Source organism: Scyliorhinus torazame, chromosome 11 (genome assembly GCF_047496885.1).
Source record: "Scyliorhinus torazame isolate Kashiwa2021f chromosome 11, sScyTor2.1, whole genome shotgun sequence".
Classification (NCBI taxonomy): Eukaryota; Metazoa; Chordata; class Chondrichthyes; order Carcharhiniformes; family Scyliorhinidae; genus Scyliorhinus; species Scyliorhinus torazame.
In genome coordinates, this window is record NC_092717.1 from 12,089,000 (window position 1) to 12,104,622 (window position 15,623).

The 15,623-nt window shown below is 42.9% G+C and overlaps 1 protein-coding gene across 8 annotated transcripts in view; it reads left to right on the forward strand.

The window, feature by feature from the left end:
- Window positions 1-15,623, forward strand: part of LOC140385126 (zinc finger protein 236-like) — a 177,663-nt gene that overhangs the window by 25,399 nt on the left and 136,641 nt on the right. For all 8 annotated transcript variants that reach the window (XR_011933295.1, XM_072466956.1, XM_072466958.1 and 5 more), the window contains exon 2: window positions 13,842-13,999. Coding sequence is in view for 6 of the 8 variants with exons in the window: in XM_072466956.1 (XP_072323057.1) it covers window positions 13,842-13,999 (158 nt within the window). In the remaining 2 variants the exon portion in view is untranslated. The remainder of the gene's footprint in view (window positions 1-13,841; window positions 14,000-15,623) is intronic.

Below are 15,623 nucleotides of genomic sequence, written 5' to 3' on the forward strand. Positions count from 1 at the left end.
TCTCCCTTCAGATGGGGTAAAAGATCCTGTGGCATGGTTATCAGGAAGAGCAGGGAAGCTGATCCCAGCGTCTTGGCCAATATTTATCCCTCCACCAACATCACTGAAGCAGAGTAAATGCTCAATTATCACATTACTGTTTGTGAAAACCTGTCTGTAAATTGGCTGCCATGTTTTCTACATTACAATATTACAGCAAGGGCTTTTGTGTGTCTTGGCCTTGTGAGTGGTTCAAAAGGTCCGAATGATAGAACAAAGGTTGTACTAGTAACTCTTATTGGTTGCGAAAATATTGGCATTTGGTTTTCTTGGCCGAGGAGAAGTAGAATCCTGTGGAGGAGATACGCTACATTGAGAGATGGCGAGCAAGTGTTACAATTGGAGCTGGGCTCTTTTCTTTAGGAAATGTCTTTAAAACTTATGAAATTATTTTATTGGGTAGGTTTAGAGAAGATCTTTCCATTTCTACTTTTGGGATAACTCAAGGGGTCTGATTTGTGTGAGGTCTATAGGAGGACGTTCGGGTTGCTGAAAGGCAGCCCAGTTTAGAGAACTTTGCTCCCAAACAGGCAGCAGCAAAACTCGAGTGCAAGCTTTCTCAATATAAAATTATCTTTTTCTAAATGAGAGAACTGCCCAATACACCATACACAGGGAAGCAAACCGAGGTTAATTGTCATTCCAGTAATTCCTTGGATTTTTCCTGAGAATCTTCCAATTGATATCAGAAGCAAAGTTGTCACTTGGAATAATCCTCATGTACTTGATGTCAGTGCTGTTCGAGCTACGCAGAACAGCACTTAAAACATTTATAAATTGACACCCTATTTCGACTTTACAATGTCGACTTTGACTTTACAGCGTCACACCAGCATATTCATATTTGTGCCTTGATGTCCTGCACTGCCGATCTGTGTGACTGAACAGGTTAAACCATCTTTATTAGGTTGGAACAAGTGTTATTCTTTTGGCACAACCGTCACAATCTTAATTAATGTATAGGTTTATGCTGTATTTAATAAGCGCTCAGGTTCACAGAAGTTCAAGGTTAAACAGGCAACTGATAGTAATCGATGGCTTGATTATATCCCTCACACTAGCCAAGGAGCTTAAGCACTGGTGTGCAGGCATCAAATGTTGCCTCAGCGACTTGATGAGGCAAGAATTGAGGGCATTTAATACCACCGGACGTCCCACGAAGTGATTCCGGCCTTGGTTCAGGGACCAATCCCCCATTTATACCATTGTTTCTGTGGGAAAATTGCTTCCGACATAACGACGTTTCGACTTCTTGGTTCCTGAAAACCACATTATGTTGTAGGTCCGAGGGCTGTCTATTATTAAATACATCAAATGACAGTGCTTGGCAGATTGATCCTGATGGTCTTGAGTTTTCCTTGTTTTGTTCAACATTGATAGATTTTTGTTAATGTGCAGAAAGTGCGGAATTGAGAAGCAAGCAAGTCAAATTGAAAAAAATTAAGTGAAAATCACTTATTGTCACAAGTAGGCTTCAAATGAAGTTACTGTGAAAAGCCCCTAGTCGCCACATTCCAGCGCCTGTTCGGGGAGGCTGTTCCGGGAATTGAACCGTGCTGCTGGCCTGCTTTGGTCTGCTTTCAAAGCCAACGATTTAGCCCTGTGCTAAACAGCCCTATATTTCTGCTCTGTGGAGCGTTGGTGTGCGTAAATTGGCTGTCGCACTTCTGCTCTGCAACAGAGAACGTCATTGTCTGTAAAATATTTTAGGGCATCCTGAGGTTGTGAAAAACACCATAGAACGACAATCTACCTTTTTACTTCTAAATGATCTCCAGCTGCTCATCTTAGGGATATAGGTATAACCTATATTCTTTGATGTACATTCTTCACAGGCAACAATCCTACTCCTCATATGGTTAACTGTGATTCAATGGTAGTCTCTGTCCTACCTGTCAGAAGTTTGTATGTTCCAGACCCGCACTTGAGCACACAATTCTAGGTTGACACACGACCATAGTACTGAGAAAGTGCAGCACTGTTGGAGGTGCTGCCGTTTGGGGGAGACGTGTATGTAAAAGATTCCTTTGCATTATTTTGAAGAAGAACTGACCAAAACCTATTACAAAAACAAAATATCTGGTTATTGTCACACAGATATCTGGGAGCTAGATGTACAAGTACGGTAGGGGTCACAGCAGCCAACAGCAATGATTCTAATTAGAGAAAGTGCATTTAGTTGGTTGTAAAACACATTGGGTTGTCCTAAGGTGTGAAATGTGCAAATAGAATTGAAGAGTTTTCTATCTGGAGTCCATATGCAAGTGTAGTATTTGGAATCGAGTGTTTAGCTGAGGCTCAGCCTCGGGCTGAAGTGCAGCTGTAAAGGTATTTATGCCAACTTGGAATAAGAACCCCTTGAAGCAAACCTCTGCAATGTCTTGGCATTTCCACTCTGCACACAATTTTCCTTGAACTTACCAAGCCAGCCTATATCCCTAAGATGAGCAGCTGGAGAACATAATTTAGAAGTAAAAAGGTAGATTGTCATTCTGTGGTGTTTTTCACAACCTCAGGATGCCCCAAAATGTTTTACAGACAATGACGTTCTCTGTTGCAGAGCAGAAGTGCGACAGCCAATTTACGCACACCAACGCTCCACAGAACAATGTGGTGGCGAGACGCTCTGATTTGGTGGTGTTGCTAATGAATAAAATAATAATAGATATGTGATCTATATTAATGAAAAAAGAAATGTAGTAAATGTTGTGTTATCCGTCAGTCTACCGACCAGACTTTTTGCCGGGTTGTCTTTTGACTGGTGATGTCTCTCATCCGTCAGAAGCTGGCGCGAACGTTTGTTTCCCCATCAGTCCAACTCTCTCGTAATCACTAAAACTTGTCAAACTCATAAGTAGTTGTTTTTAAAAAAAAATACATTTTATTAAGGCATTTATGGTTTTATAACAATAAACAATACAAATGCACACATAGTTCAGTGTGTAACATATCCCTCCATTTCCCATTGTTCCTGCCTACTCTAAACACAAAATAGCTTAACTTTCCCCCCCCCCCCCTTATTGAATCTGCTGACAGTTTAGTTTTCTCCAAAGAAATCGATAAACGGCTGCCACCTCTGGACGAACACTAACGTTGATCCTCTCAGGGCGAACTTAATTTTCTCAAGTCTGAGAAACCCAGCCATGTCACTAGCCCAAACCCCTGATTTTGGCGGCTTTGAGTCCTCCCACGCTATTAAGATCCGTCTCCGGGCCACCAAGGAGGCAAAGGCCAAAACGTCAGCCTCTCTCGCCCCCTGGACTCCCGGATCTTCCGACACTCCGTAAATCGCCACCTCTGGACTCGGCACCACCCTTGTTTTTAGTACCGTCGACACAACATCCGCAAATCCCTGCCAGTATCCACAAAGCTTCGGGCATGCCCAAAACATATGGACATGGTTTGCTGGCCCTCCCTCACACACTTGTCCTCTATCTCAAAATAACTTGCTCATCCGGGCCACCGTCATGTGTGCCCTTGAATTGTATCAGGCTGAGCCTTGCACATGATGAGGACGTGTTGACTCTGCTCAGAGCATCCTCCCACAGACCCGCCTCTACCTTCCCTCCCAGCTCATTTTCCCAGTTACGCTTTCGCCACCTATATGAGTTTCCTTCCACTCCATGAGTTCTTTATAGATATCCAAAACCTTCCCCTCCCCTACCCCAGTTTTAGTAATGACCTTGTCCTGTATCCCCATGTGGCAGTAAAAGCGGAAAGGTCGCAACCTGCCTTCGCGCAAACTCCCTTATCTGCAGATATCGAAACCCATTCCCTCCCGGCAATTATCCTAAGTAGTTGTTATTGACAGCCTGCCCTCGCTCCAGTCTCAGCCTCCCACTGCTCAGCAGCACCGTGCTCCTAGCGCTGCTCACTAGATTCACACTCTCGTACCTGTTCCGAGAACTTAAAAACCTCATCACTGCAGGTTTCTGATTGGTTGAAAGCACAGAACTCATAACCAGCATTTTGATTAATCAGCGCTGCCCATTCCTCGCACATTCCGGATAATAGAAATTTTATTTTCCTTATTTTAATCTTTTTTTAAAAATACTTTCCCACTACCCAGAGAGGGGGACGTTCCCACACGTTTGTCAGATCCTTACATTGTTTCTCTTGAGACAATTAAGCTAACATTGAAAAACCCCAATCAAGAAACCATAGGCGTATGCTTTTAATTCATCATTTGTGCATGACCTTAGTGCAAAGCACTGTAGTTTGGCATAATTATTTTCAAAATGCTATTTAATCATTGACAATGGAATCTTTGTGGAAGTCATTTGGACAAACCTGATCTCTGCTATTCCTTTCCTCCAACAGAGATGGGAGGCCGCAGATGTTTGAATCCTGTACATTGCAAGCATGGCAATTATAGAACTCTGCTTCGCAGGAACAAGGCTATTTAGTCCATTGTGTCCTCTCCAACTTCCCTGCTCCTATTCAGTTAACTACCCAGGATTGAATCTGCCAGCAGTGCACTCACAGGCTGTGCATTGCAGATCCAACCACTCTTTTTGTTTTATAAAAAAAAAGGTTTTCCCCCATGACCAATGACCTAAGTTGAGTGTTCTCTGGTTCTGGCCCCTACTCGCAATGGAAGTTTCTACCTATACCCTCTGTTGGACTCCTTTATGATTTTGAACATCTTTATCTATTCTCCTCTCAACCTCCATCTCTAAGGAGAACTACCCCAACTTCTCTGATTTATCCACGTAACTGAAGTCTCTTTTATATCTGGAGCCATTCTCACAATGTTTTCTGTTCCCTCTCCACTGCCTTCACTGCTCGGCAGCACCGTGCTCTCCTAGCGCTGCTCACTAGATTCACACTCCCGAGTTGGATACAACACTCCAGTTGATGCTGAACCAACGTTTCATTAAGTTCTTCATAACTTCTTTGTTTTTACATTCCACAGGTTTCAGTGTTTGGACTCTTGCTGTTTGTTGTATATATAAATGATTTGGACTTAAATGTGGGAGACATGATTGGGAGATTTGCAGATGACGCAAAGATTGGCCATGTAGTTGGTAGTGAGAAGAATAGTTGTTGTCTCCAGGATATATCAATGGTTTGGTTGAGTCCATATTACATGAAAGACATAATTGCTCTGAAGAGAGTTCAGAGGAGATTTATACAAGGGTGTGAAAATAGCAACTATGAGGAAAGATTGTATAGGCTAGGGTTGATTTCCCTTAGAACAGAGGATGCTGAGGGGTGACATAATTGAAGTGTACAAACTTATGAGGAGGGTAGATAGGAAAGACCTAGTTGAGGGGTCAAATACCAGGTGATTGGTAGAAGGGTTAGGCGGGACATGAGGAAAAACCTTTTCACCCAGAGGGTGGTGGGTGTCTGAATTGGTGTTTGAGGTAGAAACGCTTAAGTAGGGTGCTCTTTCCAAGGGCCGGTGCAGATTCGATGGACCAAATGGCTTCCCACTGCACTGTAGATTCTATGATTCTAAAAAGTTCCTGGATCTGCACCAAAGTGCTATAACCTGCAAGGCTATGGATCAGGTGTTGGAAAGCGGGATTAAAATAAGCGGCTAGTTTCTTTTCTTCCCCTTTTTTGGTTGTGCATTTAGGATGGGCTGATTGGCCTCTTTCTGTGTCGTAACTTTTCTGTGCTTCTATAGTACCCTCTGCTTCCTGTCACTCCCGTCAACTACATAGCTATGCTGCCATTGTCCCTTTTATTCCATGGGCTGACAATCCTATTTTGTGACACTTTATTAAATGCTTTTTGGAAGGCCATGTACATGACATCAAAACTGCATTACTCTTATCAACCCTCTTTGCAATCTCATCAAATAACTCAATCATAATTAAACATGATTTGCTCGTAACAAATCTGTGCCAGATATCCTTAATTAGTCTGCATTTGTCCAAATTAATTTTGTCCTGGATTATTGTTTCTAATAGCTTTCCCACTACTGCGGTTAAACTGACTGGTCTGTAGCTGGCATCATCCTAACACATCCAAATTACTGGAGAGAATTCTTCGAGACAGGATCTACTCCCATTTGGAAGCAAATGGACGTATTAGTGAGAGGCAGCATGGTTTTGTGAAGGGGAGGTCGTGTCTCACTAACTTGATAGAGTTTTTCGAAGAGGTCTCAAAGATGATTGATGCAGGTAGGGCAGTGGATATTGTCTATATGGACTTCAGTAAGGCCTTTGACAAGGTCCCTCATGGTAGACTGGTATAAAAGGTGAAGTCACACGGGATCATGGGTGATCTGGCAAGGTGGATACAGAACTGGCTAGGTCATAGAAGGCAGAGAGTAGCAATGGAAGGGTGCTTTTCTGATTGGAGGGCTGTGATTAGTGGTGTTCCACAGGGATCAATGCTGGGACCTCTGCTGTTCATAGTCTATATAAATGATTTGGAGGAAAATGTAACTGGTCTGATTAAGTTTGCAGACGATACAAAGGTTGGTGGAATTGCAGATAGCGATGAGGACTGTCAAAGGATACAGCATGATTTAGATTGTTTGGAGACTTGGGCGGAGAGATGGCAGATGGAGTTTAATCCGGATAAATGTGAGGTAATGCATTTTGGAAGGTCTAATGCAGGTAGGGAATATACAGTGAATGGTAGAGAGTCAGAGAGATCCAGGTGTACAGGTCCACAGGTCACTGAAAGGGGCAACGCAGGTGGAGAAGGTAGTCAAGAAGGCATACGGCATGCTTGCCTTCATTGGCCGGGGCATTGAGTATATGAATTGGCAAGTCATGTTGCAGCTGTGTTGCTCTTTTTAGCGTTCGTCTATTTGCTCTGTTTAGGTCACCTTTGCTCATGAGTCGCCAGGTATCTTTATGATACCGCCAGGTGGTTCAAGTTTAGGTTATGATTAATAACACAGCACACCGCTTAGTAAGGATTAAAACAACGGTCATTTATTATATACAACAAGCAATATTAATACCCTAATACTACTTTCTATACAATAAACCTATCACTACTGGCCAATACTTAACTTAGGAAGAGCCCACCAGGTCAGGGAAACGAATGGCTTGTCCAATCAAATCTGGCTCGCGGGATTCAAAAGGCTGCTACAGGTCGGTGGCTAGGTGTCTCTACCGGATAGCGATCGTTGGATTCAAACTTACACTTGCCGGTGGCTGGTCTTGCGAAGGTCTCGAGCAGGCGAAGAGGAGAGAGAGCGATCTGAGCTTGGACCTTCACTTTTATAGGGCCCAGGGGCTTCCCGCCTCCCGGGGCGGCCCTTGACCCTGAGTCCCAAGTGATTGGATTCTGTCCCCAATCTCTGGGGTCGATGTGTCCAATGGTGAGGCGATTCCTCGATCGGGGGGGTGGTCGCTCACCTGTCTTTGTTTCGGCCACTGCAGGCGCCGACAGGTCTGGCCCGGTATTCAATTGCTAATATGTTGCAATTGTTCCCGGGGATAGCCGATTTAACTGTGGATGTCTGAATAGATTGGTTGCAAACAGTCCTGAATGCAACTGTGAATACCTGGGTTGATGGGCTGTTGATAGCCCTGTGTATCGATCTGGGCTACCTTCCCAGAGCCGAATATGCAAAACTGTCTGCAGCTGCCTGCCTGTGTCTTCTTGGCTGCTTTTCCCAGCAGTCTTTCGGGTTAGCCGTTTTAAACTGGGTTTTGGCCAGATTAATCGGAACGCAGCCATTTTACATGGCTACAGCTGTATAGAACTTTAGTTAGGCCACACTTGGAGTATAGTGTTCAATTCTGGTCGCCACACTACCAGAAGGATGTAGAGGCTTTAGAGAGGGTGCAGAAGAGATTTACCAGAATGTTGCCTGGTATGGAGGTCATTAGCAATGAGGAGTGGTTGAATAAACTCGGTTTGTTCTCACTGGAACGACAGAGGGGCGACCTGATAGAGGTCTACAAAATTATGAGGGGCATAGACAGAGTGGATACTCAGTGACTTTTCCCCAGGGTAGAGGGGTCAATTACTAGGGGGCATAGGTTTAAGGTGCGAGGGGCAAGGTTTAGAGATGTATGAGGCAAGTGTTTTTTTTTACGCAGAGGGTAGTGGGTGCCTGGAACTCGCTGCCGGAGGGGGTGGTGGAAGCAGGGACGATAGTGACATTTAAGGGGCATCTGGACAAATACATGAATATGATGGGAATAGAGGGATACGGACCCAGAAAGTGTAGAAGATTTTAGTTTAAACGGGCAGCATGGTCGGCGCAGGCTTGGAGGACTGAAGGGCCTGTTCCTGTGCTGTACTTTTCTTTGTTCTTTGTTCACACTTTGTATTTGAACAAGGGGGTAACATTTGCAATGTTCCAGTCCTCTGGCACCGCTCTGTATCTGAGGAAGATTGGTGCTACTGCACTTTCCACACTTCCTGCCCTTAGTATTCTAAGATGCATTTGTTCTGCTCCTGGTGACTTAGAATGGAATCCATAAGTGCAGAAGGAGGCCATTTGGCCCATTGAATCTACACCAACCCTCCGAAAGAGCAAAGAAAAGACCTATTAACTTTAAGTAGAGCCAGCCTATCTAATAACTCTTTATTGATTTTTAATCCATCCAATATCTCAATTACCTCCTCTTTCATTGTGATTGCATGTGATGCAGAAAAATTCATATAGCCCAAACTGTCCGTGTTGGTGTTTATACTTCACTCGGCCCTCCTCCCATCTTTCCCTATCTAAATCTGTCATCATAACCCTCTATCCCCTTCTCCCGCTTATGCTTGTCTGGCTTCTCCTTAAATACATCTATGACTTTAGCAGCATTTTATCCTCCTCGGTAAGGATAGATGGAAAATACCTGTATAGAACCTCAGTCGTTCCCCCTGCCTCCATGAATAAATCTCCTTTTTAGGCCCTTATTAGCCTTACTCTGCCTTTTACCATCTTTTTATCAGTTATTTGCCTATGGAAGACCCTTGGATGTTATTATTTCTGCAAGTCTCTTATACTCTGTCTTTTCTTATTTCTTCTTTCACTTCTGCTGTGAACTTTCTATGTTCAGCCTGGTTCTCAATTGTATTATCAACCTGACATCTGTCTTATTCTCCCTGTTTTCTGCTCCATCTTATTTTCTGTCTCTTTTTTGATCCAGGGATCTCTGGATTTTTTTGACCTACCTTTCCTCCTGGTGGGTATGTACCAGATCTACCTGCTCTTTTACGGCAATCCAGTGCCCTGTTAAGTTTTGCCTCCAATCTTTGATTCTAGTTTATCTGGTCCAGATCTGTTCCCAGCCTATTGAAATTGGCTCTCTGCCAGTTAATTATTTTTAGTCTGGGTTGCTCCTTGTCCTTTTCCATTGACATCCAAAACCTTCTGATACTATGATTGCTTTCCCTGAAATGTTCCCCTACGGGAACTTGATCCACTTGTCCCATCTCATTCCCCAGATCCGGATCCAGCAATAACTCCTTTTTCGAAACACCGAAGCATACAGATGTGAAAAATTCCCCTGAACTAATTTCTCTGCCTTTTGCACTCTTACTATCTCGGTCTATAAGTCTCCCATTTTACTTTTTGTACCTCTGTCATTTTCTTGCAGATTTGTTCCTCCAACTCGTTACTAAATCTTGTTATCAATTCCTGTACAGTACTGGGTTGCATTAAAATTATTTTATTAGAACATAGAACATTACAGCGCAGTACAGGCCCTTCGGCCCTCGATGTGGTGCCGACCTGTGAAACCACTCTAAAGCCCATTTACACTATTCCCATAGAACATATTAGGTCATTTCTATTGAGCTCCATATGGCTTGTATTACTAGAGTGTTTCTGTAAATTTCTAATGGTACTTTCAGTATACATTTTCTGACAAAAGTGCTTGATTAATGTAAATACTAACTAGCTTTTCAGGGGGAGTAGTTTTGTATTGGAGAAAATAGTCTATTGCATGATTTTGTGTTGTGAAAAAAGCAAATTGGGGCAGGCCTCATAAAATTACGTGCACGTACTTTTGATTTCAAACAAGTCCAATATATCCATACATCATAAAAATGCCATTACAGCTCATAGTTATCCCAATATAAATGATGCGTTTTAGCTTTGCCATGGTGCCGAAGAATAGCCCATGCCTACTTAAATATATAGGAAGAGCCATTGTTGCTCAGTAATGCCAACAGCTCAGAAATGAAGGGAAATAATAGGGGAATGATGTTAAGACTAAGTCATTGGGAAATCTAGACTCTTATCAAAAAAGATTGCGGATGAAACCTCCACATTATTGAAATTTGTTAGGATGAAATGCAAACACAATAGTGTTGACTTATTTAATGCTAAGCAAATATTACATTAGGAGTGCTGTTTAACTACACGGAACCTGTTGAGCTGAATGGTAGTTGATAATTTAATGCAGTTTGGTTTGGCGATTGCTATTAAAAGTGTATTTAAAATCCACTGTTGTCTTTTTTTTGTTTCTTTTGAATGGATTAATGGAGCACCAGTCGTGAAATGATTTTTGCTGCAGAACTTTAATTAGATTTTGGATTAATTTTGAAAATACGGATACATCCGAGACTGTTGCCGTGTTCTGTTATCTTGTCCTTGGGACTTTGATCAAGCCTAACAATTGCTGCTTCTTACCTGCTGTGTTCTTGTGAACAGTTTGTACCTGGAACGCTGCCATATCACCTTAGTTACTTGAAATATTCTTAAATTTTCCACAAAGTTGAAGGGAAATTTCTTTTATCGACTCTCTTTAGGTTCTCAGTTTGAAACAAAGTGGAATCTATTTGAACTTCTGTTTGTGCAGACAATATATTAAACATTTAATTAAGTAGCTTTTTCTCATAACAGTAACCTTTAGTCATATGGTACTTTTTTTATTGCAGAATGTATTCTAAGGGTGTTCCATACAGTAGAGGAGGAAATAAAGGATAAATGCAGCTAATGCCAAGTCAGTGGGGAGAGATTAGCATGGGTGAGCAAAGACTTGGTTCCAAAGATAGGTGAGGAAAACGTTGATAAGGGAAAGAGGGAAATAGAGAAGTGGAGGAATATAGGGCAGGGGTTCCAGAGTACATCAAAGACAGCTGAAGGCTCTCAATGGCAGGATGATAGTTTCAGCCTTGACTCATTCGTGTTCATGGCTCTGGGTTAGAAAGTTGTAGGTTCAAACCACACTTCAGAGACTTTAGCACAATATCTAGGTTATCACACTGTGTTGCTCTGCTGGAGGAATCATCTTTTGGGTGAGGTTTCAATCAAACCTGGTCTGATGAACTTAAAACGCACCATGACAAAATGTGGGACGTTCTTTCAATGTGCTGGGCCAATGTCTATCCCTCGGCCAACATATAAAGCAGCTGATTTGATTGTTTATTTAAGATGTTTGTAGGAGCTTGTGGTGTACAAATTGACTACTTAATTTTCTACATTACAAGTGATTACACTTTAAAAATACCGAATTATCTGAAAGCCTCTTAAGGATGTCCTGGGGTTGTGGAAGGTACTATATGAATACATATATTTATGTCATGAAATGAAGAGGTTTGAAGATGAGGCTGAGATCCAATGTGTGATGGTGTGGATGGTGCTAATGAACGAGTTGAGTTTGTATGAGCTGGAGTTGATGGAGCATGAAGGATTGCAAACCATCAAGGAAGACCGTGAAGGAACAGAGAGTAGAAGTAACAGAGGCATGACTGAGGGTTCCACATCAGAGGGTCTGAGTTAAGCAGGATGTCAAGGGCTTTGCATGCCATGATTCAGCTGAAGCAAGTTGGGAATAGAGGCAATATCAAGAGAATAATGTTTGTGATGGTGATCAAAGTAAATAATGTTGATCTCCCAAACATGGAAAGTAGTGTTCGCTCATCCATGACCTGGATTAGTTTGGCCAAATTACTTATTTTCATGTTACTTCAGTGTATTTCTGTATTTTTTATATATGTCTGTAATATAACCTCTATTCATTGGACAAAAAGTGAGCTGCATTCAATTGTATGTTGTTTTGTCTTTGGTTTGATTATTAAAATGCCACAATACAGTAAAATATTCAAAACAGAGGGCAGCACGTGGTGCAGTGGTTAGTTAGCATTGCTGCCTCACGGCACCGAGTCCCATGTTCGCTCCCGGCTCTGGGTCACTGTCCATGTGGAGTTTGAACATTCTCCCTGTGTTTGCGTGGGTTTCGCCCCCACAACCCAAAGATTTGCAGGGTAGGTGGATTGGCCACACTAAATTGCCCCTTAAATTGGAAAAAATTAATTGGGTACTCTAAATTTATAAAACAAAAATATTCAAAACCTTCAGAATGACAGATGGGATATGCTGTTTAAACCTCGTTTCAATTTTATGTTGTTAAAAGTAAGATATGTGTGGCAATGAAAGTATAATCATTAACTTTTTTAGTGCAACTGTTAATGAGCAAGCCAACACCAGTTAACGTACTGGAACTTTATAGACAAACTGTTTTTTGCAGCTTAACTGGTTAAGAATATTGAGTAGGTGAACCTGCAGGTCATAGAAATCCTTGTGTTGAGTTAACTTATCTCAGTCATGGTAAAGGTAAGCACCATAATGAGTTCCAATTCACCCAGGTTAGGGTTAGGTCAGAGTTCCAGCTCCTCCCCATTATGTGGTGACCCTTGCGACAAATACATGTGTAGAAATCAGGCGCCATAACATTGGAGCCTTTCTGACAAAGCCCAGTCCCCCTGAGGTGCAGAAGCCTGCTTACTTGACTGTTCAGGCTTGTGAATGTATGACAGCCATGGGTAAGGTGTGCTCTGGCATGAAATAATACCATTGAGCGAGGGGAAAGGAAGGAGAGAAAAATGGGTCTAAAATGAATGAGGGTAAAAGGTTTTCTTTACAGTTTGAAAACTGGAATAGATATAGGCTGAGACCTTGCACCCATGTTTGCCATGGGTGCGAAATCCTGTGGGAGTCAGAAAATGAGAACATCGCTGGTGACATCTCATTATCAGATTCTCCCCATGCCGCCACCTGTGACTGAGCGAGTTACAACCCAGAAAGCTCAAGGAGGGGAGCAGCGGGAGTAAAAGGGGCATGCCTGGACAGGGAGCAGTGCCAAAGGAAGATCCTCTGGGTAGCTCTGTTGGGTGGCTATTCCTTTTATCCATTGGGGGGGAGGGGGGGGTGGGCTTCATAAACGTGTGGGGGAAGGGGTAGTTGGGGAGCTCTTTGTTTCTTATCGGTGATCGGGGTGCCCTCGCGGGATTCCCGACATTGCTGGCTTTGTCTAGCCCCATGCTAGTGATAGCGTGGACTCAGCTGCGTGGAATGCTGCGCAATGTGAGAAAAGCCAGCTGTGTAGCTGGTGAGTTGCACGCTGACTTTCTCGCCTCAACCGGCACTCTGTGCCAAGATGGAAAATTCCACCCAAAGTATTTGATCGTTTAGTCTAAGCATGGTGCAGCATGGTGTCTCACAGTGCCAGGGACCCAGGTTCAATTTCGGCCTTGAGTGACTGTGTGGAGTTTGCACATTCTCCCCGTGTGTGCGCGGGTTTCCTCCGGGTGCTCCGGTTTCCTCCCACAGTCCAAAGAAGTGCAAGTTAGGTGGATTGGCCATGATAAAATTGTCCAAAGATGTGTAGCTTAGGTGGGGTTACAGGGATAGGGCGGGGGAATGGCCTAGCAAGGGTGCTCTTTCAGAGGATCGGTGCAGACCCGATGGGCTGAATGGCCTTCTGCACTGTCGGGATTCTATGATACCTCAATGAGGCCAAATTTTAGTTTAGGACCATTCTTTGGCTTATTAATGACATCAAATATGCATATTGTATGAGTATATAATATATGTTTAAATACATATACACAATACTAAGGCTGCATCTTGTTAACACTTCTTTGCTTTACTTTTACAGATAACTTGCTGGAGCTAAATGCAGACAATGCAAATGGGTTTCTTGAGGCCCAGGAATCTCAGTACCATGGTGCTCATAAATGTGATGTTTGTTGCCAGACTTTTCCCAAGTACAATCAGTTACAGCGCCACCTCCGGGAACATGAGGAAAATGACAAGGTAATTATCTTCAAAGCTTCAAAAATCAAAATCCCTCAAATTAAAATTGTAACAATAAATTTATTTAAGTAACACCATAAAGGCAATCTCATCAATATCACTACTTTCTACTGGGGCTGGTTTAGCACACTGGGCTAAATCGCTGGCTTTGAAAGCAGACCAAGCAGGCCAGCAGCACGGTTCAATTCCCGTACCAGGTGCTGGAATGTGGCGACTAGGGCCTTTTCACAGTAACTTCATTGAAGCCTACTTGTGACAATAAGCAATTTTCAGGGGCTGTTTAGCAGACCAAGGCAGGGCAGCAGCACGGTTCAATTCCCGTACCAGCCTCCCCGAACAGGCGCTGGAATGTGGCAACTAGGGGCTTTTCACAGTAACTTCATTTGAATCCTACTTGTGACAATAAGCAATTATCATTATCATTTCTCTCGGATGGCTCAACTATTTAAGGCAATATCTAATGAAATCCTACAGGTTGAGTCCAGATTCTGCTTTGTTATGTGTGTTGGGTTCACTGATCTCAGCTGGCATTGCTGAGTTGAGGGCATTTGGGGAAAGGGGAAGACTGACTAGGGTCACACGTTCTGATTCTTGCTGGAATTGTCTATATGCAGTCATTGGGTGAAAGTGGGTTGATCTTGGCTGCGACGCCTCTTGTAGTTAAACGACCTCTATGTCGAGGCTCAATGGATTAACAACTACTGTACTCTGTACTGTACTATACTCTTGTACACTTTGATCTCGTGTAAAAATCGACCTCATGACGTCTGGCCTAAAAATAAATTAATGTTTTTTCAGGGATCAAATCGCATTGTCATTATTAATTACTTAACGGTTCATCAATTTAAAGGCAAACCTTTAGATTTTCTCTGCTAATTCCAGCAATCACCCAGACAGTTGACAATACCAATACCATGATCCGTCACAGTGCCTTAGAGAGTAAAACAGGTGCAAAACTCAATTTAAATTGAAGACAAAAGTTACAGAATGGATTAAGAAGCATCGACAAAATGGTCATATTATTACCCACAGAGTTATCTGACACTGGGCCCTGGGGTATTTCAGAATTCAAGTTTAGTGGCAAGTGGTACGCAAGATTCATGAGTAGACACAATTTAAGGTAAAGTCACCATAGTCCCAGATGACTAGGCTGCTTTCCCCTTTGAACCCACAGCTTTCTAACCCATGAACACAAACACAAATGAGTCAAGGCTGAAACTATCATCCTGCCCTTTGATAGGGAAAGCTGACTGGTGGTGGTTTAACACTTTCGGCGAGGGGCAAGGTTGAGAAGGTGGGGCCTTCGTGAATAACCTCAGCCAGTACGGGAATTGAACCCACGCTGCTGGCCTCGCTCTGCATCACAAACCAGCTGTCTAGCCAAGTGAGCTAAACCGATCCCACACAATTTAGCACTAAAACAGAAAGCACAAAAGATACAGTGTCTGCCACCTGATATTCAGGAAAGAAAGCATATTTATTGGCCTGCATTGGAAATATGGATGAAACACTGATGAACTTCGACATATCAGCAATCAAGACCATTACCAAGATTGGTGAATAAACCATCCTTGTAAAGACAACTGGCCACGAGAAGAAAAGGTTTACAGCAGTTCCATCTTGC